The sequence below is a fragment of the Marmota monax genome, unplaced genomic scaffold, assembly GCF_021218885.2.
Source record: "Marmota monax isolate L192 unplaced genomic scaffold, Marmota_monax_Labrador192_F-V1.1 WCK01_AAM20220418_F8-fsc00959, whole genome shotgun sequence".
NCBI classification, from domain to species: domain Eukaryota; kingdom Metazoa; phylum Chordata; class Mammalia; order Rodentia; family Sciuridae; genus Marmota; species Marmota monax.
In genome coordinates, this window is record NW_026693343.1 from 27,730 (window position 1) to 52,732 (window position 25,003).

General features: G+C 38.5%; 1 protein-coding gene across 1 annotated transcript in view; it reads right to left on the reverse strand.

Moving 5' to 3' along the window:
• Positions 1-24,066, reverse strand: part of LOC131424645 (involucrin-like) — a gene marked incomplete at its 3' end in the record, with an annotated part of 40,031 nt that extends 15,965 nt beyond the window's left edge. The window contains exons 1-14 of the mRNA XM_058583220.1: positions 24,060-24,066; positions 23,611-23,762; positions 19,114-19,171; positions 18,867-19,018; positions 14,718-14,775; positions 14,471-14,622; positions 11,493-11,550; positions 11,246-11,397; positions 8,267-8,324; positions 8,020-8,171; positions 5,042-5,099; positions 4,795-4,946; positions 1,817-1,874; positions 1,570-1,721 (exon numbers count right to left, since the gene is read on the reverse strand). Coding sequence (XP_058439203.1) covers positions 1,570-1,721; positions 1,817-1,874; positions 4,795-4,946; positions 5,042-5,099; positions 8,020-8,171; positions 8,267-8,324; positions 11,246-11,397; positions 11,493-11,550; positions 14,471-14,622; positions 14,718-14,775; positions 18,867-19,018; positions 19,114-19,171; positions 23,611-23,762; positions 24,060-24,066 — 1,419 coding nt within the window. The remainder of the gene's footprint in view (positions 1-1,569; positions 1,722-1,816; positions 1,875-4,794; positions 4,947-5,041; positions 5,100-8,019; positions 8,172-8,266; positions 8,325-11,245; positions 11,398-11,492; positions 11,551-14,470; positions 14,623-14,717; positions 14,776-18,866; positions 19,019-19,113; positions 19,172-23,610; positions 23,763-24,059) is intronic.
• Positions 24,067-25,003: the final 937 nt, after the last annotated feature.

A 25,003-nucleotide genomic window follows, 5' to 3' on the forward strand; every position in this document is an offset into this window, starting at 1 on the left:
CAGTGAGGCGTATATACACGAACAAGTTTTAGTATATCTTGAAGAATGAACTTATACCATTTTCGATGAGCGGAAGGAAGTGGAGAATACCATGCTCAATTCAAGAAGTCACATGAGAATATGGAGCATTGAAAGGATTCCAATCAAGCAGAAGATAAAGCAACCTACTAGGAACAAGATAGGCATGGATATCCTGAAGTGAAACCAAAGTTTAGTAGAGCAGAAAAATATCATTGGGAGGACACAAGAGTTAGGGTAGTGGAGGGAATGTTGAGGAAAATACTCTACAAGCATGAAATTATATCATGGTGAATTGCAATTCAATGTATATCTATAAATAATCACTACATCAACGAATGAATGGTAGTTAGACCAGTAGATTAGAGCAAGTTGAGGGTGGAGGGAAATAAGAGAGAGGAACCAGGGTCTGAATGGTGTAAAAAAAACACGTGTATGAATATGTCCATATGAACCCAACTATCATGTTTAATCCAATGCAAAAGCAAAACGGATGGAATTGGGCAAACTGGATATCCATACCAAGAAGAGTGAAACTAGGTCTCTGTTTCTCCCCATGCACAACACAACACAACACAAGAGGGGTAACAAACCTAGATATACAAATGTGAAACAGGGCAGCCATTGGAAGGAATACAGGGGAAACAACTCCGAATATAGGCATCGAATAAGACTTTAGGAAGAGGAATATTGCATGTGAGAACGTGCTCGCAAGAAGTGGTAAACAAGAGCGCATCCAAATTCAATCTGCAGAACAGCAAAGAACACCATTCACAGGGTGAGGAGAAAGCATATAGCCTAGGAGATGAGCTTTTGCCAGTTTCTCTTGGAAAGTGGATTGTCATACTAAATATATAAACAGCTAAAGGTACTGAGCTCTGGGAAGACAAACAGCCCATTTAACCAATGGCACATGATCTCGAAGTGCACAAAGGAACATGGATAATCGCTCAGCTCATCAAGATAGTAACAATCCCAGTCTTCACACATCAGGGACATGCAAATCCAATTTCAACAGCGAGTCCATCTGACCCCATTCGGGAAGGTAATGTTGAGAACAAAAAAGATACACACTGATGATCATGTGGAAAAAGAAATGCTTCAACATTGTTGGTGAGGATGCTTATTACTACCATGCACTATGGGAATCAGAATGGAGCTTACTCCTAAAACTCAAAAGGGCCCAATGTACTAATGCCCACTCTTTACTGAAAAACTCTAGTCAGCACTCAAACAATGGTTTATTTGGGGGCATGAAATTCCCTCTTCCAGGTTCCAGTAGCTATGCATTGGCTTTGCTTTCTAGTTCTTTATTCCACATTCTCAGGCCTGACAGTTCTTGACTCCCACAAAGTACAATCCTATCCTTATGCCTCTCCTGGTGAGACACTTATTTTCTTTTGTGACCCTGAGTTAGGGGCCCTCTGTGTAGGATCATTGTCACCATTATGAGGATAGAAGAGATGATATGCTAAAACAACAAACAAAAAATAGAAGAAGAAATCAAAGATGTGGCCGGGGATGGGAAACAAGTATTAAAACATGCCTTACCTTGGGGTCAGGTGATGAAGGGTTAGCATCACGCAAGCCCTTCTTCGTGGTATGTATTAAATGGGAGGTGGAAACCTCATGTTCTCTTTCACTCTTGGTATGATTGCTGTCCAGCAATTCTCGGTGTTCTTGTTTCCCGAGGTCGATTTTACCTGTTATGGGAATAAGTCGAAAGTAAAACATACATGAAACTCTGTGTAATTGTAAGTTAATGAATAGCACACTTGGCAGTCTTCAAAGACATTACCATGATTCCTGGATGGCCGGAAGTTTTCACATACTTCTTCTTTTTCTTCAGGGGCATTCTGGGAAGGAAAAACACAGGATGCCAGGAATTAGCAAGCACTATAAAGACACTTTCTTCTCGGCAGCACAGAGATCATTTTCTAAAACACACCACATCTGATGCCACAAAGCAAGGATCAGTTCATAGGAAAAAATTAGGGAGAATACCTGGCGTTCCATCAGACTTTTATGCAATGAAATCAGAAATCAACAGTAGAATAAAAACACAGGAGCCCCTCTAGCCCCCTAGACTCAGTGATCAAATACTGGAGAGCAGAAGACACGATAGATGAAATAAATAATACTTCAAGGTTACTGAGAACAGCCACACAACATATCCACAACCCAGGGATACTCAGAAGGTTGATCAGAGAAGAAGGTTCACAGCCCTGATCTTACTCCTTATGAGGACAGAAAATCTCCCAGACACAAACCTCCCATTACATTTCAAGGCCATGGAAAAAGAAGAGATCAACACTAAAAGCAGCCCTTGAAGGCAAATAATTGAAATCAGAACCAAACTTTAAGAAATGAAAGCAACAAGGTTCCAACAAATTCAACAATAGACAAACTTGGTTCTTTGAAACCTACCGTAAATTTGATCAAAGTTTATGCACACTATCCAGAGAAAGAGGGACAAGACTCAATTTCCTGAAATTTGGGATGAAAAGGATCGATCACCGTGGAGCACAATGAAATAGAGAGGATAATCAGAAACTATTTGGGAAACTTATACCTGCATTGCCTACCCAAATGCACATCAGAAATTTCAACAGATCCAAATCCAGCAATGAAATTGAAGATGCCCTGAAACCTACCAACAAAGGAAAGCCCAGGACCTGATGGAAGCTGAGCCCAGTTCAACCAGTCCTTTTCAAACGAGTTAATGGGAAACCCCCTGAAACCATTCCATTATGGAGAAATGGAGGGAACCCGGCCAGACTCATTCTATGAATGCCGCATCACCCCGATTCCAAAACCAGACAAAGACCCATCAGGAAACAAAACTTGAGGCCAATAATCCTCATGAAAATAAATGCAGAAGATCTTCGTAAAACATGGGTAATTCACTTACCAAAGCACAGGAAAAAGATAGGACACCACTAGGATCCCATGCGATTCATCTGGGGATGCAATTTGGGCTCCAGAGATGCAAAACAACAGACATTAGGGCAACCACACATATGGGCAACCACACATTAGGGCAATCACTGTGGGAAGCACTATGGAGATTCCTCCAAAAACAAGCAATGGAAACACCCCAGGACCTTGATATCCACGCCTCTTTTGGGTTCATCTGACAAGCAGGGACACAAGTGTATCAATGTCTGTAGCCGCATAACTCTTACCATCAGTGACATGTTGAATGGATTATACAGTGAGGCGTATATACACGAACAAGTTTTAGTATATCTTGAAGAATGAACTTATACCATTTTCGATGAGCGGAAGGAAGTGGAGAATACCATGCTCAATTCAAGAAGTCACATGAGAATATGGAGCATTGAAAGGATTCCAATCAAGCAGAAGATAAAGCAACCTACTAGGAACAAGATAGGCATGGATATCCTGAAGTGAAACCAAAGTTTAGTAGAGCAGAAAAATATCATTGGGAGGACACAAGAGTTAGGGTAGTGGAGGGAATGTTGAGGAAAATACTCTACAAGCATGAAATTATATCATGGTGAATTGCAATTCAATGTATATCTATAAATAATCACTACATCAACGAATGAGTTAGACCAGTAGATTAGAGCAAGTTGAGGGTGGAGGGAAATAAGAGAGAGGAACCAGGGTCTGAATGGTGTAAAAAAAACACGTGTATGAATATGTCCATATGAACCCAACTATCATGTTTAATCCAATGCAAAAGCAAAACGGATGGAATTGGGCAAACTGGATATCCATACCAAGAAGAGTGAAACTAGGTCTCTGTTTCTCCCCATGCACAACACAACACAACACAAGAGGGGTAACAAACCTAGATATACAAATGTGAAACAGGGCAGCCATTGGAAGGAATACAGGGGAAACAACTCCGAATATAGGCATCGAATAAGACTTTAGGAAGAGGAATATTGCATGTGAGAACGTGCTCGCAAGAAGTGGTAAACAAGAGCGCATCCAAATTCAATCTGCAGAACAGCAAAGAACACCATTCACAGGGTGAGGAGAAAGCATATAGCCTAGGAGATGAGCTTTTGCCAGTTTCTCTTGGAAAGTGGATTGTCATACTAAATATATAAACAGCTAAAGGTACTGAGCTCTGGGAAGACAAACAGCCCATTTAACCAATGGCACATGATCTCGAAGTGCACAAAGGAACATGGATAATCGCTCAGCTCATCAAGATAGTAACAATCCCAGTCTTCACACATCAGGGACATGCAAATCCAATTTCAACAGCGAGTCCATCTGACCCCATTCGGGAAGGTAATGTTGAGAACAAAAAAGATACACACTGATGATCATGTGGAAAAAGAAATGCTTCAACATTGTTGGTGAGGATGCTTATTACTACCATGCACTATGGGAATCAGAATGGAGCTTACTCCTAAAACTCAAAAGGGCCCAATGTACTAATGCCCACTCTTTACTGAAAAACTCTAGTCAGCACTCAAACAATGGTTTATTTGGGGGCATGAAATTCCCTCTTCCAGGTTCCAGTAGCTATGCATTGGCTTTGCTTTCTAGTTCTTTATTCCACATTCTCAGGCCTGACAGTTCTTGACTCCCACAAAGTACAATCCTATCCTTATGCCTCTCCTGGTGAGACACTTATTTTCTTTTGTGACCCTGAGTTAGGGGCCCTCTGTGTAGGATCATTGTCACCATTATGAGGATAGAAGAGATGATATGCTAAAACAACAAACAAAAAATAGAAGAAGAAATCAAAGATGTGGCCAGGGGATGGGAAACAAGTATTAAAACATGCCTTACCTTGGGGTCAGGTGATGAAGGGTTAGCATCACGCAAGCCCTTCTTCGTGGTATGTATTAAATGGGAGGTGGAAACCTCATGTTCTCTTTCACTCTTGGTATGATTGCTGTCCAGCAATTCTCGGTGTTCTTGTTTCCCGAGGTCGATTTTACCTGTTATGGGAATAAGTCGAAAGTAAAACATACATGAAACTCTGTGTAATTGTAAGTTAATGAATAGCACACTTGGCAGTCTTCAAAGACATTACCATGATTCCTGGATGGCCGGAAGTTTTCACATACTTCTTCTTTTTCTTCAGGGGCATTCTGGGAAGGAAAAACACAGGATGCCAGGAATTAGCAAGCACTATAAAGACACTTTCTTCTCGGCAGCACAGAGATCATTTTCTAAAACACACCACATCTGATGCCACAAAGCAAGGATCAGTTCATAGGAAAAAATTAGGGAGAATACCTGGCGTTCCATCAGACTTTTATGCAATGAAATCAGAAATCAACAGTAGAATAAAAACACAGGAGCCCCTCTAGCCCCCTAGACTCAGTGATCAAATACTGGAGAGCAGAAGACACGATAGATGAAATAAATAATACTTCAAGGTTACTGAGAACAGCCACACAACATATCCACAACCCAGGGATACTCAGAAGGTTGATCAGAGAAGAAGGTTCACAGCCCTGATCTTACTCCTTATGAGGACAGAAAATCTCCCAGACACAAACCTCCCATTACATTTCAAGGCCATGGAAAAAGAAGAGATCAACACTAAAAGCAGCCCTTGAAGGCAAATAATTGAAATCAGAACCAAACTTTAAGAAATGAAAGCAACAAGGTTCCAACAAATTCAACAATAGACAAACTTGGTTCTTTGAAACCTACCGTAAATTTGATCAAAGTTTATGCACACTATCCAGAGAAAGAGGGACAAGACTCAATTTCCTGAAATTTGGGATGAAAAGGATCGATCACCGTGGAGCACAATGAAATAGAGAGGATAATCAGAAACTATTTGGGAAACTTATACCTGCATTGCCTACCCAAATGCACATCAGAAATTTCAACAGATCCAAATCCAGCAATGAAATTGAAGATGCCCTGAAACCTACCAACAAAGGAAAGCCCAGGACCTGATGGAAGCTGAGCCCAGTTCAACCAGTCCTTTTCAAACGAGTTAATGGGAAACCCCCTGAAACCATTCCATTATGGAGAAATGGAGGGAACCCGGCCAGACTCATTCTATGAATGCCGCATCACCCCGATTCCAAAACCAGACAAAGACCCATCAGGAAACAAAACTTGAGGCCAATAATCCTCATGAAAATAAATGCAGAAGATCTTCGTAAAACATGGGTAATTCACTTACCAAAGCACAGGAAAAAGATAGGACACCACTAGGATCCCATGCGATTCATCTGGGGATGCAATTTGGGCTCCAGAGATGCAAAACAACAGACATTAGGGCAACCACACATATGGGCAACCACACATTAGGGCAATCACTGTGGGAAGCACTATGGAGATTCCTCCAAAAACAAGCAATGGAAACACCCCAGGATCTTGATATCCACGCCTCTTTTGGGTTCATCTGACAAGCAGGGACACAAGTGTATCAATGTCTGTAGCCGCATAACTCTTACCATCAGTGACATGTTGAATGGATTATACAGTGAGGCGTATATACACGAACAAGTTTTAGTATATCTTGAAGAATGAACTTATACCATTTTCGATGAGCGGAAGGAAGTGGAGAATACCATGCTCAATTCAAGAAGTCACATGAGAATATGGAGCATTGAAAGGATTCCAATCAAGCAGAAGATAAAGCAACCTACTAGGAACAAGATAGGCATGGATATCCTGAAGTGAAACCAAAGTTTAGTAGAGCAGAAAAATATCATTGGGAGGACACAAGAGTTAGGGTAGTGGAGGGAATGTTGAGGAAAATACTCTACAAGCATGAAATTATATCATGGTGAATTGCAATTCAATGTATATCTATAAATAATCACTACATCAACGAATGAGTTAGACCAGTAGATTAGAGCAAGTTGAGGGTGGAGGGAAATAAGAGAGAGGAACCAGGGTCTGAATGGTGTAAAAAAAACACGTGTATGAATATGTCCATATGAACCCAACTATCATGTTTAATCCAATGCAAAAGCAAAACGGATGGAATTGGGCAAACTGGATATCCATACCAAGAAGAGTGAAACTAGGTCTCTGTTTCTCCCCATGCACAACACAACACAACACAAGAGGGGTAACAAACCTAGATATACAAATGTGAAACAGGGCAGCCATTGGAAGGAATACAGGGGAAACAACTCCGAATATAGGCATCGAATAAGACTTTAGGAAGAGGAATATTGCATGTGAGAACGTGCTCGCAAGAAGTGGTAAACAAGAGCGCATCCAAATTCAATCTGCAGAACAGCAAAGAACACCATTCACAGGGTGAGGAGAAAGCATATAGCCTAGGAGATGAGCTTTTGCCAGTTTCTCTTGGAAAGTGGATTGTCATACTAAATATATAAACAGCTAAAGGTACTGAGCTCTGGGAAGACAAACAGCCCATTTAACCAATGGCACATGATCTCGAAGTGCACAAAGGAACATGGATAATCGCTCAGCTCATCAAGATAGTAACAATCCCAGTCTTCACACATCAGGGACATGCAAATCCAATTTCAACAGCGAGTCCATCTGACCCCATTCGGGAAGGTAATGTTGAGAACAAAAAAGATACACACTGATGATCATGTGGAAAAAGAAATGCTTCAACATTGTTGGTGAGGATGCTTATTACTACCATGCACTATGGGAATCAGAATGGAGCTTACTCCTAAAACTCAAAAGGGCCCAATGTACTAATGCCCACTCTTTACTGAAAAACTCTAGTCAGCACTCAAACAATGGTTTATTTGGGGGCATGAAATTCCCTCTTCCAGGTTCCAGTAGCTATGCATTGGCTTTGCTTTCTAGTTCTTTATTCCACATTCTCAGGCCTGACAGTTCTTGACTCCCACAAAGTACAATCCTATCCTTATGCCTCTCCTGGTGAGACACTTATTTTCTTTTGTGACCCTGAGTTAGGGGCCCTCTGTGTAGGATCATTGTCACCATTATGAGGATAGAAGAGATGATATGCTAAAACAACAAACAAAAAATAGAAGAAGAAATCAAAGATGTGGCCAGGGGATGGGAAACAAGTATTAAAACATGCCTTACCTTGGGGTCAGGTGATGAAGGGTTAGCATCACGCAAGCCCTTCTTCGTGGTATGTATTAAATGGGAGGTGGAAACCTCATGTTCTCTTTCACTCTTGGTATGATTGCTGTCCAGCAATTCTCGGTGTTCTTGTTTCCCGAGGTCGATTTTACCTGTTATGGGAATAAGTCGAAAGTAAAACATACATGAAACTCTGTGTAATTGTAAGTTAATGAATAGCACACTTGGCAGTCTTCAAAGACATTACCATGATTCCTGGATGGCCGGAAGTTTTCACATACTTCTTCTTTTTCTTCAGGGGCATTCTGGGAAGGAAAAACACAGGATGCCAGGAATTAGCAAGCACTATAAAGACACTTTCTTCTCGGCAGCACAGAGATCATTTTCTAAAACACACCACATCTGATGCCACAAAGCAAGGATCAGTTCATAGGAAAAAATTAGGGAGAATACCTGGCGTTCCATCAGACTTTTATGCAATGAAATCAGAAATCAACAGTAGAATAAAAACACAGGAGCCCCTCTAGCCCCCTAGACTCAGTGATCAAATACTGGAGAGCAGAAGACACGATAGATGAAATAAATAATACTTCAAGGTTACTGAGAACAGCCACACAACATATCCACAACCCAGGGATACTCAGAAGGTTGATCAGAGAAGAAGGTTCACAGCCCTGATCTTACTCCTTATGAGGACAGAAAATCTCCCAGACACAAACCTCCCATTACATTTCAAGGCCATGGAAAAAGAAGAGATCAACACTAAAAGCAGCCCTTGAAGGCAAATAATTGAAATCAGAACCAAACTTTAAGAAATGAAAGCAACAAGGTTCCAACAAATTCAACAATAGACAAACTTGGTTCTTTGAAACCTACCGTAAATTTGATCAAAGTTTATGCACACTATCCAGAGAAAGAGGGACAAGACTCAATTTCCTGAAATTTGGGATGAAAAGGATCGATCACCGTGGAGCACAATGAAATAGAGAGGATAATCAGAAACTATTTGGGAAACTTATACCTGCATTGCCTACCCAAATGCACATCAGAAATTTCAACAGATCCAAATCCAGCAATGAAATTGAAGATGCCCTGAAACCTACCAACAAAGGAAAGCCCAGGACCTGATGGAAGCTGAGCCCAGTTCAACCAGTCCTTTTCAAACGAGTTAATGGGAAACCCCCTGAAACCATTCCATTATGGAGAAATGGAGGGAACCCGGCCAGACTCATTCTATGAATGCCGCATCACCCCGATTCCAAAACCAGACAAAGACCCATCAGGAAACAAAACTTGAGGCCAATAATCCTCATGAAAATAAATGCAGAAGATCTTCGTAAAACATGGGTAATTCACTTACCAAAGCACAGGAAAAAGATAGGACACCACTAGGATCCCATGCGATTCATCTGGGGATGCAATTTGGGCTCCAGAGATGCAAAACAACAGACATTAGGGCAACCACACATATGGGCAACCACACATTAGGGCAATCACTGTGGGAAGCACTATGGAGATTCCTCCAAAAACAAGCAATGGAAACACCCCAGGATCTTGATATCCACGCCTCTTTTGGGTTCATCTGACAAGCAGGGACACAAGTGTATCAATGTCTGTAGCCGCATAACTCTTACCATCAGTGACATGTTGAATGGATTATACAGTGAGGCGTATATACACGAACAAGTTTTAGTATATCTTGAAGAATGAACTTATACCATTTTCGATGAGCGGAAGGAAGTGGAGAATACCATGCTCAATTCAAGAAGTCACATGAGAATATGGAGCATTGAAAGGATTCCAATCAAGGCAGAAGATAAAGCAACCTACTAGGAAGAAGATAGGCATGGATATCCTGAAGTGAAACCAAAGTTTAGTAGAGCAGAAAAATATCATTGGGAGGACACAAGAGTTAGGGTAGTGGAGGGAATGTTGAGGAAAATACTCTACAAGCATGAAATTATATCATGGTGAATTGCAATTCAATGTATATCTATAAATAATCACTACATCAACGAATGAGTTAGACCAGTAGATTAGAGCAAGTTGAGGGTGGAGGGAAATAAGAGAGAGGAACCAGGGTCTGAATGGTGTAAAAAAAACACGTGTATGAATATGTCCATATGAACCCAACTATCATGTTTAATCCAATGCAAAAGCAAAACGGATGGAATTGGGCAAACTGGATATCCATACCAAGAAGAGTGAAACTAGGTCTCTGTTTCTCCCCATGCACAACACAACACAACACAAGAGGGGTAACAAACCTAGATATACAAATGTGAAACAGGGCAGCCATTGGAAGGAATACAGGGGAAACAACTCCGAATATAGGCATCGAATAAGACTTTAGGAAGAGGAATATTGCATGTGAGAACGTGCTCGCAAGAAGTGGTAAACAAGAGCGCATCCAAATTCAATCTGCAGAACAGCAAAGAACACCATTCACAGGGTGAGGAGAAAGCATATAGCCTAGGAGATGAGCTTTTGCCAGTTTCTCTTGGAAAGTGGATTGTCATACTAAATATATAAACAGCTAAAGGTACTGAGCTCTGGGAAGACAAACAGCCCATTTAACCAATGGCACATGATCTCGAAGTGCACAAAGGAACATGGATAATCGCTCAGCTCATCAAGATAGTAACAATCCCAGTCTTCACACATCAGGGACATGCAAATCCAATTTCAACAGCGAGTCCATCTGACCCCATTCGGGAAGGTAATGTTGAGAACAAAAAAGATACACACTGATGATCATGTGGAAAAAGAAATGCTTCAACATTGTTGGTGAGGATGCTTATTACTACCATGCACTATGGGAATCAGAATGGAGCTTACTCCTAAAACTCAAAAGGGCCCAATGTACTAATGCCCACTCTTTACTGAAAAACTCTAGTCAGCACTCAAACAATGGTTTATTTGGGGGCATGAAATTCCCTCTTCCAGGTTCCAGTAGCTATGCATTGGCTTTGCTTTCTAGTTCTTTATTCCACATTCTCAGGCCTGACAGTTCTTGACTCCCACAAAGTACAATCCTATCCTTATGCCTCTCCTGGTGAGACACTTATTTTCTTTTGTGACCCTGAGTTAGGGGCCCTCTGTGTAGGATCATTGTCACCATTATGAGGATAGAAGAGATGATATGCTAAAACAACAAACAAAAAATAGAAGAAGAAATCAAAGATGTGGCCAGAGGATGGGAAACAAGTATTAAAACATGCCTTACCTTGGGGTCAGGTGATGAAGGGTTAGCATCACGCAAGCCCTTCTTCGTGGTATGTATTAAATGGGAGGTGGAAACCTCATGTTCTCTTTCACTCTTGGTATGATTGCTGTCCAGCAATTCTCGGTGTTCTTGTTTCCCGAGGTCGATTTTACCTGTTATGGGAATAAGTCGAAAGTAAAACATACATGAAACTCTGTGTAATTGTAAGTTAATGAATAGCACACTTGGCAGTCTTCAAAGACATTACCATGATTCCTGGATGGCCGGAAGTTTTCACATACTTCTTCTTTTTCTTCAGGGGCATTCTGGGAAGGAAAAACACAGGATGCCAGGAATTAGCAAGCACTATAAAGACACTTTCTTCTCGGCAGCACAGAGATCATTTTCTAAAACACACCACATCTGATGCCACAAAGCATGGATCAGTTCATAGGAAAAAATTAGGGAGAATACCTGGCGTTCCATCAGACTTTTATGCAATGAAATCAGAAATCAACAGTAGAATAAAAACACAGGAGCCCCTCTAGCCCCCTAGACTCAGTGATCAAATACTGGAGAGCAGAAGACACGATAGATGAAATAAATAATACTTCAAGGTTACTGAGAACAGCCACACAACATATCCACAACCCAGGGATACTCAGAAGGTTGATCAGAGAAGAAGGTTCACAGCCCTGATCTTACTCCTTATGAGGACAGAAAATCTCCCAGACACAAACCTCCCATTACATTTCAAGGCCATGGAAAAAGAAGAGATCAACACTAAAAGCAGCCCTTGAAGGCAAATAATTGAAATCAGAACCAAACTTTAAGAAATGAAAGCAACAAGGTTCCAACAAATTCAACAATAGACAAACTTGGTTCTTTGAAACCTACCGTAAATTTGATCAAAGTTTATGCACACTATCCAGAGAAAGAGGGACAAGACTCAATTTCCTGAAATTTGGGATGAAAAGGATCGATCACCGTGGAGCACAATGAAATAGAGAGGATAATCAGAAACTATTTGGGAAACTTATACCTGCATTGCCTACCCAAATGCACATCAGAAATTTCAACAGATCCAAATCCAGCAATGAAATTGAAGATGCCCTGAAACCTACCAACAAAGGAAAGCCCAGGACCTGATGGAAGCTGAGCCCAGTTCAACCAGTCCTTTTCAAACGAGTTAATGGGAAACCCCCTGAAACCATTCCATTATGGAGAAATGGAGGGAACCCGGCCAGACTCATTCTATGAATGCCGCATCACCCCGATTCCAAAACCAGACAAAGACCCATCAGGAAACAAAACTTGAGGCCAATAATCCTCATGAAAATAAATGCAGAAGATCTTCGTAAAACATGGGTAATTCACTTACCAAAGCACAGGAAAAAGATAGGACACCACTAGGATCCCATGCGATCCATCTCGGGATGCAATTTGGGCTCCAGAGATGCAAAACAACAGACATTAGGGCAACCACACATATGGGCAACCACACATTAGGGCAATCACTGTGGGAAGCACTATGGAGATTCCTCCAAAAACAAGCAATGGAAACACCCCAGGATCTTGATATCCATGCCTCTTTTGGGTTCATCTGACAAGCAGGGACACAAGTGTATCAATGTCTGTAGCCGCACAACCCTTACCAGCAGCAACACATTGAATGGATGATACAATGAGGCGTATATACATGAACAAGTTTTCGTATATGTTGAAGAATGACCTTATATCATTTTCGATGAGTGGAAGGAAGTGGAGAATACCATGCTCAATTCAAGAAGTCACATGAGAATATGGAGCATTGAGAGGATTCCAATCAAGGCAGAAGATAAAGCAACCTACTAGGAACAAGATAGGCATGGATATCCTGAAGTGAAACCAAAGTTTAGTAGAGCAGAAAAATATCATTGGGAGGACACAAGAGTTAGGGTAGTGGAGGGAATGTTGAGGAAAATACTCTACAAGCATGAAATTATATATGGTGAATTGCAATTCAATGTATATCTATAAATAATCACTACATCAACGAATGAGTTAGACCAGTAGATTAGAGCAAGTTGAGGGTGGAGGGAAATAAGAGAGAGGAACCAGGGTCTGAATGGTGTAAAAAAAACACGTGTATGAATATGTCCATATGAACCCAACTATCATGTTTAATCCAATGCAAAAGCAAAACGGATGGAATTGGGCAAACTGGATATCCATACCAAGAAGAGTGAAACTAGGTCTCTGTTTCTCCCCATGCACAACACAACACAACACAAGAGGGGTAACAAACCTAGATATACAAATGTGAAACAGGGCAGCCATTGGAAGGAATACAGGGGAAACAACTCCGAATATAGGCATCGAATAAGACTTTAGGAAGAGGAATATTGCATGTGAGAACGTGCTCGCAAGAAGTGGTAAACAAGAGCGCATCCAAATTCAATCTGCAGAACAGCAAAGAACACCATTCACAGGGTGAGGAGAAAGCATATAGCCTAGGAGATGAGCTTTTGCCAGTTTCTCTTGGAAAGTGGATTGTCATACTAAATATATAAACAGCTAAAGGTACTGAGCTCTGGGAAGACAAACAGCCCATTTAACCAATGGCACATGATCTCGAAGTGCACAAAGGAACATGGATAATCGCTCAGCTCATCAAGATAGTAACAATCCCAGTCTTCACACATCAGGGACATGCAAATCCAATTTCAACAGCGAGTCCATCTGACCCCATTCGGGAAGGTAATGTTGAGAACAAAAAAGATACACACTGATGATCATGTGGAAAAAGAAATGCTTCAACATTGTTGGTGAGGATGCTTATTACTACCATGCACTATGGGAATCAGAATGGAGCTTACTCCTAAAACTCAAAAGGGCCCAATGTACTAATGCCCACTCTTTACTGAAAAACTCTAGTCAGCACTCAAACAATGGTTTATTTGGGGGCATGAAATTCCCTCTTCCAGGTTCCAGTAGCTATGCATTGGCTTTGCTTTCTAGTTCTTTATTCCACATTCTCAGGCCTGACAGTTCTTGACTCCCACAAAGTACAATCCTATCCTTATGCCTCTCCTGGTGAGACACTTATTTTCTTTTGTGACCCTGAGTTAGGGGCCCTCTGTGTAGGATCATTGTCACCATTATGAGGATAGAAGAGATGATATGCTAAAACAACAAACAAAAAATAGAAGAAGAAATCAAAGATGTGGCCAGGGGATGGGAAACAAGTATTAAAACATGCCTTACCTTGGGGTCAGGTGATGAAGGGTTAGCATCACGCAAGCCCTTCTTCGTGGTATGTATTAAATGGGAGGTGGAAACCTCATGTTCTCTTTCACTCTTGGTATGATTGCTGTCCAGCAATTCTCGGTGTTCTTGTTTCCCGAGGTCGATTTTACCTGTTATGGGAATAAGTCGAAAGTAAAACATACATGAAACTCTGTGTAATTGTAAGTTAATGAATAGCACACTTGGCAGTCTTCAAAGACATTACCATGATTCCTGGATGGCCGGAAGTTTTCACATACTTCTTCTTTTTCTTCAGGGGCATTCTGGGAAGGAAAAACACAGGATGCCAGGAATTAGCAAGCACTATAAAGACACTTTCTTCTCGGCAGCACAGAGATCATTTTCTAAAACACACCACATCTGATGCCACAAAGCAAGGATCAGTTCATAGGAAAAAATTAGGGAGAATACCTGGCGTTCCATCAGACTTTTATGCAATGAAATCAGAAATCATCAGTAGAATAAAAACACAGGAGCCCCTCTAGCCCCCTAGACTCAGTGATCAAATACTGGAGAGCAGAAGACACGATAGATGAAATAAATAATACTTCAAGGTTACTGAGAACAGCCACACAACATATCCACAACCCAGGGATACTCAGAAGGTTGATCAGAGAAGAAGGTTCACAGCCCTGATCTTATTCCTTATGAGAACAGAAAATCTCCCAGACACAAACCTCCCATTACATTTCAAGGCCATGGAAAAAGAAGAAATCAACACTGAAAGCAGCCCTTGATGGCACATAATTGAAATTTGAACCAAACTTTAAGAAATGAAAACAACAAGGTTCCAACCAAATCAACAATATACAAACTTGGTTCTTTGAAACCAACCAGAAATTTCATGTAAGTTTGTGCACACTATCCAGAGAAAGATGTACAAGACTCAATTTCCTGAAATTTGGGATGAAAAGGAACAATCACCATGGGGAACAATGAAATGGAGAGGATAATCAGAAACTATTTGGGAAATTATACCAGCATTGCCTACCCAAATGCCCATCTCAAATTCAAACACATACAAATCAAGCCATGAAATTGAAGTTATGCTCAAAAGCCTACCAGCAAAGCAAAGCCCAGGACCCAATGGAAGCCTCTTCCAGTTCAAGCAGACCTTCTAAAAAGAGTTAATAGAAACCCCCCCTCAAGACATTCCATTTAGGAGAAATGAAGTGAACCCGGCCAGACTCATTCTATGAATGCAGCATCCCCAGGATTCCAAAACTAGATAAAGACACATGAGGATACAAAACTTGAGGCCAATAATCCTTATGAAAATAAATGCAGAAGATCTTAATAAAATGTGGGCAATTCACTTTCCAAACACAAGAAAAAGATAGGACACCACAATCCCATGCGTTTCATCTCGGGATACTCCTTTGGCTCTATAGATGGAAACCAACAGATGCCATTCAGCATACCAACACAGACAGAGACCAGAATCCTAGGTATTCTCAATAGAGGCAGGATAAGCATTTCCCAAAATAAGGGTTCAAAACACAAGAAAAACAAGTGATAGTAGGAACATACCTCAACCTTGTAAAAGCTTTTTATAGTAAACTCAAAGTCAATCTCATTCAAAACGGAGACAACACAAACCATATTTCTTAGACATGAAACAAGACTGAAGATGCCCCCTTTTATCATTTCTGTTCAAAACATTCTGTGTCACTCTAGCCAGTGCTATTAGGCCAAGGAGAAGAAGAAAGTGTTTCATACAGGAAACCAGCAGCTAAAAGTAGTGTGGTTTTACTACAACATGATTCTGTACTTAGAAGATTTTAAATGTTCACCAGAAAAATTTAGAACAAAGAAAGCAATTGAGAAAAGGAGCACAATACACAGTTAACACCCATCACTGAATTGCTAAGAGAAAACTAAAAGCGATACAGGGGCACTAAGGAAGCAATCTTGAAAGTACTGAGACAATCCTACATGTGAAAGAAGAACACTAAAATCAGACAGTGTGGAGCATGGGAAAGAATAAATCTTAATATACGTAAGCAATGTGAATTATGACTGACTCCAACAGAAATCAAATGAAGCAAAATGGCACCAAGTAACATGTACCTCTCACCATTCATACCAAATGTAAATGAGCTTGATTCTTCAATTAAAGGCACTGCGTGGAATATTAAGTGAAGAAATCAAGACCCAAATGCATATTGTCGGCAGAAAATGTACTTCACATGCACAGAGTTGCAGAGATCGCAAGAATGGAAAATAGTATTTGCATTTCATGCTGATGGATGCCAACAGCAAGGAGCAATAGCTATTGTCATATTTGCTACAGCAGACTTCAACCCTCCATTAGCCAGAGGTGACAAAGAAGATCACACCTACTAGAAAAAGGAGTAATCCAACAAGAATGGTAAAGGACTGTGCCTGGAACACCAATGCCCCCAATTACATCAGCCACAAACTGCTCCAAGGAAAGGGACACAGGGGCCCTGTAAAACAAGTTTGGGTCACTTCACTCTGCCAAACTCACTAAGAGGTATTTCGCTCAGACAAAATATCAACCATTCCTACAGAATTCAACTGTACTTTTTGATCCTGAGGACTTTACAGGTATCTATGGAATACTTCCTCAGAAAAAAAGTGCTGCACTCAGGCTTCTTATGGAATTTGCTCTAAAACAGACTCCATATAGGTCATGAAGACAATTCTTAGCAAGTACACACCGAAATCAAAGTGATTCCTTTCATATTATCAGATGCCATTCAAATAACATTTCAAATGCACACCAAAAAAAGGGATAGATAGAGCACAATCACAAGACAATGAGCCATATACACTTTGGCATGAAGAATCAGTCCTCCAAGAAATCAGCAAAAAGATTAATAGATCATTAGAATCAACTGAAATGAAAAACACATCCCAGTGTCTGCTACACACAATGAATGCAGTCAAAGAGGAAAAGTATAAATGTGGCTACATACCTTATCAGAGGGATCTCAACTATATAAGTTATAAGGCTACATATCTTATAAGGCTACATACCTTATCAGAGGGATCTCAACTATATAGCCTAGAGATGAAACTCGAGGTCTTAGGGAAACAAGAACAATCCCACTCCAAATCCAGGACAAATGAACAGATGATACATATTCATGCCAAAGGAACGAAAAAGAATATGAATGAAAAAGAGAGTTGTGTTTTTGAGAAGAGAAACAAGTCTTATAAATCTGAACCAAAGTAACCAAAGGAGAGAGACAGAAGAAACAAGTGAAATAATTTACTATCCAAAATGTGGTTCTTATAACCAACAGTTTTTTGAAATCCAGCGGACCACTTGATACTACTAAGGAACGTTTAATGGCAATGAATGAGAAATCTACTAGTTTTATGTTAGGATGTCTTATATTTAAAAAAAGAACACATAGAATAATATTTTGTGAGTGACCTGCTTCAAACTAACTTATACACGTATGCAAGTATACCACAGTGAAACCCTCTATTCTGTAAAACCAATGTGCATTGTCCCAAAACTTTGACCATCTTAATCATTTTCAATCTATAATTCATTACTGATCAGATAAAATAATTATTCCAAATCTCAATAAGTTGGGAAGTGAATAAATTTATTAAGTATCTAATATGTGTAGTTATATTTATGCATATGTTTGTATATTTTAGAATCACAAAATGACTGTGGTCATGTTTTCTAACACCTGTGATCCTGCCACTCCACAATGTGAGAAGAAGAATGGTAAACAAATGTTCTCTCTGTCCACAATATTCTCCTGCTACATTTTTATGAGGCTGGCTCTCTCCCTGCCTGACTTGTCCACTTAATTGTTACACATGGTAAGATCTTCACTGATTCCAGTATTCCACTCACACAACTCTGCACATTGGAACTACACAAGTATTTCATAGATTTGAAAGAAGTGAGAATTGTATTTCTTTCACTTCTTAATTAAAATGCATTTCAAGTGTTTCAGACGAATCTATTCTACAGTTCCAGCTATCCTTAACTTCACTCTTCTTGTTGTGTTTGTACTACCTCTTTGTCTTCACTCTCTCACTCAATCTAAATAGTTATGTCATTCTTCTTTCAGGAATAATTCCCATTTTTCTCCCCTTTCTCACATTCAGATTCACCTAGGTATTCATTTGGTTTTCTCTCTACTTATTTCCTTCTGAAAGAGCATTCCTAACCACTGATTACACGCCAAAACTTCTACGAATCACAATCCTGGACACATGTCTTTCTTGGTGCTGTGCTTATTTGCTATGGTGAACTAGTAGGAACCTTATATTTTTTTCTAGGATCAATGTCACCATTATGAGGATATGGGAGATGATATGTTAACAGGGCCTGGGAAAAAAGTCTTAGAATGCATCTTACCTTCTTGCCACGTGAAGTAGGAGGAGTACCATGCAAGCTCTTTACTTTCATATTTTTTGGACAAGTGTTCCAAACTACATTTTCTGCTTCATTATCAGAATGACTGCTGTCTAGCAAGGTTCGATTTCCTTGCTTATTCTGGTCATATTTTCCTTTTATGATAAAAAAAGAAGTAAAACACTCATGAAATTCTCTCTAACTTCAAATTGATAAACAGCACAAAAATGAGCAGTCTCAAAGAGATTACCATCATTCCTGGATTGCCAAAAATATTTATGAACTTCTCCTTTCCCTTCATGGACAGTCTAGAAAGGGAAAAATGATAAAAACATGGTAACTGTAATGAGCAAGTCTTACATACACTTTCTTCTCTGAAGGGCACAGATCATTTTCTAAAACAGACCACATATGAGGCCACAAAGCATCAGTTAATACATCAAAAACATGAGACGTGGTTCCTTGCATGCCATCAGATAATGGAATGAAATTAGAAAGTAACAATACAATAAAAAATAAAAGCTATTCTAACACCTCTAGAGTAAATAATAGTACAGCATGGATGATATCTAAGAATACTTAAAAGTGAGAATAAAGACACAACATATCTAAACACTGAGACACTATAAAGAATAAAGAGAAAGAAAATACAAATGAATAAATTTACAGGCAAAAATATGGATCTTACAACAGACACGTTTCTGAAATTCAAAGACAATTAAGGACTATATTGAAAAGTTAAATGCTAATAAATGGGAAATCCAGAGCACTATTTGGATAATTTACATTATAAAAAGTAGAAAATGTAGAAGAATTGGATAGAGTTCTAGAAATGTATGACGTACAAAAATAGAATCAAAAGAATACTGAAAATCTAAACAGACAAGCAGCATGCAATTATATTGAACTAGTAATAATCAGCCTTCCAAAAACAAAAGCTCAGGACCACAGAGATTCATGGCTGAATTGTTTCAGACCTTCCAATAAGAACCAACACCGATGCTCCCCCAAAGATAACAAGGGATATAAAAGGGAAGAAACTGGCAAATGCATTCAATGAGGTAAAATCACACTTACAGGAAATTTGGATAATAAAACAAAAGGGAAAGAAATAGATTTAATAATATTCATTTTGAAGATATTTGCAAAAACCTTCATGAAATACTGCAAAACAATTTCAACAACATATTTCCATAATTATATACAATAAAATTCATGAATGGTTTAACAATGGAAATCAAGAAATGCTGTATACCTCAGAGATACAGGACAGAAGAAGCCTCTGACAAAATTCAACAGTCTTTAATGAGAAGTTTTTAAAACAGAGGACATCAGAAACTTGCTGTAGTATTATAAAGGCTGTGTATTCCAAATCCAAAGTAAAGGGCATATTGAATGGTGGAAAATCTATGACATTTTCTCTAGATTCAGAACTAAGGATGAGGTGTGCTTGTTCACCAGATCTCACATTTAAAGGTATTCAATGAAATTTTATTCAGAGCAATTAGAAAGAGGAAGTGAATAAAAAGTAAGAAGTCAATTAGACAGGAAAAGTAAATAAAAAGAAGTCAAATTATTGTGTACAGATCATGTGATCCTCTTTGAGAACATTCTCAAGGCTCTACCAGAAGAAGTTAAGATGGGATATAGAATTTTAGCAATTTTAGGAATAAAAACAACTTCACAATACAAATATGAAGAATACATCCATACAATAAAAACAACCACACTGAAACTGACATTAGGATAACATCTACATTTATAGTAGAAGCAAAATCATGTAGGAGTAAATCCAATTCAAAGAGGCAAATGGGAGAATGATAAAATGAAATTAAAGAAGTCTCAAGAGCAAAAAGAAGAAGAAAAAGAAATCATCAGAAAATAGATAACATCTAATATTCAAGAAAAGGCAGACGATGTTGGGAACATATCTATATTCAGAAAGTGATTCACAGATTTTATGCAATTTCTATCAAAAATCCAATGATATTCATGGAACTGAAAAAATTATTCTGAAATTCATATGGTTGAAAAAAAGACCAAAAATTGAAAATGAAAACTTGAAACATAAGAGCAATGAAGAATGCAATATAATACACAATTTCAAAGTATAACACAGAGCAATAGTAAGGAAAACAGCATGACCCTGGCATTAAAACAAACCAGAACTGACTGAAAACACAAAGACAGATCCACAAATTTGCAGTCATCTGATTCCTGGACAGAAATGTCAAGAACAAATGCATGGAAAAAGAAAGTTTCTTGAAAAAGGACCTGGCAACAAAGGAAATGATAAAGAGATTGAAGAGGGAACCTACAGAAGAGGAGAAAATCTTATCTACAACTCCCCTGAGAGGGAATAAATAAGAATTTATAAAGAATACAAAACATTTAATATCATGAACACAATTAAGTCAATGAATAAGAACTAAGCAAACATTTCTCAAGAGAAGAAACATAAATGATTAAATATGTAAGAAAAAAATGTTCAAAATATCTAGTAATCAAGGAAATGCAAGTCAAAAGTACACAGAGATTTTCCTCTGAATTCAGTTAGAATGTTAAACATCAAGAATACAGACAATAAAGGTCGAAGAAAATTTGGAGAAAAGGTACACTCACACATTGTTGGTGGGACGACAAGTTAGTGCAAACACTCTGGGAGGGAGAATGGAGATTTCTCAAAAAACTGCGAATGAAACCACCATGTGGAGATATACTCCTCTGTGTTTGTCCAAAGTGGTAAAATCAGCAGACCAATGGGGATACAAATACATCAATGTCTATAGTAAAACAAGTAGCCAAGACGTACTGAATGGAATATAAATGTGGTATATATACACAGAAAACTTTTACTCTGTCTTTTTGAATGAGATTTTTCTATGAGCCAATAAATGGATGAAATTGGAGAATGTCGTACAAAATGCAATAAGTGAAATGAGAAAATCAAGCACAGAAAAGTTTTCTTTCATAAGCAAAGCTAAAGCAACAGAAGAGGAACAATGGTGGAATGGATATCATGAAGTTAAGGGAAGATTAGTGAAGTAGAAAATGACTGATGGGGAAGGAGAAAGGTTAGATTCCTAGAGGGAATGTGCAATGAATGTGACATAATTACTTGACGTCCATGTGTAAGTATACCATGGTGAGCTCCACTTTTATGTATCTCAATAAACACTGATTAAAAATTTTTATTTTTATTAAATGAGTGTAAAGGTATCTAGTAGAGGAGAGGAAGGTGAGGGGGGAGAAAAAGGAAAGGGAGGAACCCGGGTCTGAAATGGTACCAACAAAATGCATGTATGATTATATCACAATGAGCTCAACTCATATTCAACCATAAGGCACTTTATAGAAAAACACATGGTATTGTTAAACTGGATATCCATATGTTGAAGAATGATATAGATCTCTATATCTCCCCATGCACAAGACAACACAAAGCAGATACAAAATATGGATTCAGAGTAGATGTGCTGCTAATGCTTCTAGATAATCCGGGGAAATATATCATCATATAACTAGACTAAGGCTTTACGAACAGGAATATTATAGCAGAGGAAATAATAGCAAAAAGACACAAACAGAAGTGCACTCAAATAAAATCTTCAGAAGAGCAAAGGAAACTATTAACAGAGTAAGGAGAAAGTTTATTGCATGGAGGAAAATCCTTGCTGGTTAATCTTTGACAAAGGACTGGTATAATAAGTATAAAATAAGACTGAAATTCAGCACTGGAAATAAAAACAACCCATTTAATCAATGGCACATGAACAGAGAGGTCACAAAGGAAAATGTATAATTGCTCAGCATTTATATGAAGTGCTATTCACTGTCTTTAGCCATCAGGGACATGCAAATCAATTTCAATTCAGAGTCTATCTTACCCCATTCAGAAAGGCAATATTTAAGAATACAAGAAATAAACTACAATGATAATATGGGGAATAGGAATTCTTCAACATTATTGTTGAGGATGAATATTACTTTTTGTTGATTTTTTAAATAAATGACAGCAGAATGCATCACAATTCTTATTACACATATACAGTACAATTTTTCATATCTCTAGTTGTATATAAAGTAGGTTGACACCAATTCATGCCTTTATACTTGTACTTTGGATAATGATATCTATCACATTCCACCAACCTTGCTAATGCCCTGCCCTCTCCTTTTCCCTCCCACTCCTCTGCCCTATCTAGAATTCATCTATGAGGATGAATATTATCACAGACACTATGGAAATCAGGAGGGTGTGGTTACTCCTAAAACTAGAAAGACAAATTATATTTCTTTCACTTCTTAGTTGAAATGAATTTCAAGTGTTTCAATAGACTCTTGTCTACAGTTCCTGCTAATCTTCACTTCTCTAATTTTGTTGTTTGCAGTATATCCTTTGTGTTCACTCTCTTATTCAATCTACACAGTTATGTTGCTCTTCTTTAAAGACTACTTCATATTTTTTTGCCTTCTAACCTTAAGATTCACCTAGCTTTCAGCTATTCATTTGGTTTTCTTTCTACTTCTTTCCTTCCTCAACAGCGTACATGAAAATCTTTCCTTTTACCAACATCTACAAATCTCAATCCTGCACATAATTCTTTCTTGGTGCTATACTCATTTGCTATTGTGAACTACTAGGGGCCTTATATTTCTTTTTAGGATCAGTATCACCATTATAAGGATATGGAGGATGATATGTTAAAAAGGGGGAGTGGGAAAAATTTGTTACGAGGAGCCTTACCTTCGTGTCAGGTGACGAAGGAGGAGTACCATGCAAGCTCTTGACTTTGATTCTTCTGGCAGGAGCAGTCCAAAATGTACATTCTGCTCCTTTATCAGAATCATTGTTGTCATGTGAGGCTTGATTTTCTTCCTTGTCCTGGTCACATTTTGCTTTCATGAAAAAAAAAAGTAAAATACACATGAAACTCTCTGTAATTTCAAGTCAATAAACAGTACAAGAATGGAAAGTCACCAAAGAGATTACCATCATTCTTGGATGGCCAAAAATATTTACGAACTTCTCCATTTTCTTCACAGAAAGTCTAGGAAGAAAAAAAAACATGATAAGTGTAATGAGCAAGCATTACATAAAGGTTCTTCTCAGCAACACACAGATCATTTTATAAAATAGACCACATCTGAGGCCACAAAGCATCTCTCAGTCCATCCAAATAATTGGAAACTTACCGTGCATCCCATCAGATCATCATAGAATGAAATTAGAAAGCAACAACATAATAAAAAATAAAAGCTTCTCCAAGAAATATAAACTAAATGCATGCAACTGATTGACCGAAGGATAGCAGAAGACATCATGGACGAAATATAATACTTAAAAGTAAGTGAGAATAGAGACACAACATATCCCAAAACTCAGAGGCATTATGAAGGTGGTTCAATGAGGAGAGCTCAGAACACTGATTTAATTCATTACAAGAATAGAAACTCCCCAAATAAATAACCTAAGTAATAGAAAAAGAAGAACAAATCAACACTAAACGCAGCACAAGATGGGAAAGAATTAAAATCAGAGGCAAGATCAATGAAATGGAAACAACAAAACAGTTTCTAAAACAACAATGATACAAAAAGTTGGTCTTTTAAAAAAATAAGATAAAATGGATAAACCTTAAGCCATGCTTATTAGAGAAAGAAGAAAAAATACAATTGTCTAAAGTTTATGATGTATAAGTAAATATCAAACAGACAACTTTAGATTGGAATAGAGAGGCTAATCAGAAAATATTTGCAAAACTTATACTCCAATCACATAGAAAATCATAAAGACAATGAGAAATTTCTACATTAAGATTACCTACCCAAACTGAGCCTTGACAACATAGAAAATTAAAAAGATCAATTTCAAACTATGAAATAGAAGATACTATTCAAAGCCCAGCCACAATGAAAAGCAAAAGCACACAATGGGATCTCAATGGATTTCAACCAGACCTTCAATGAAGAATTACCATCAATCCTCTTCAAAGTATTCTATGAAGAAAAAAATGGAGGTGACGCATCCAAACTCCTCTATGAAGTTAGAATCACGCTGATTCCAAAATCAAACAAAGACACATCAAGGAAACAAAACTTCAGGCCAATAATCCTAATGTACATAAAGGGAAATTTGG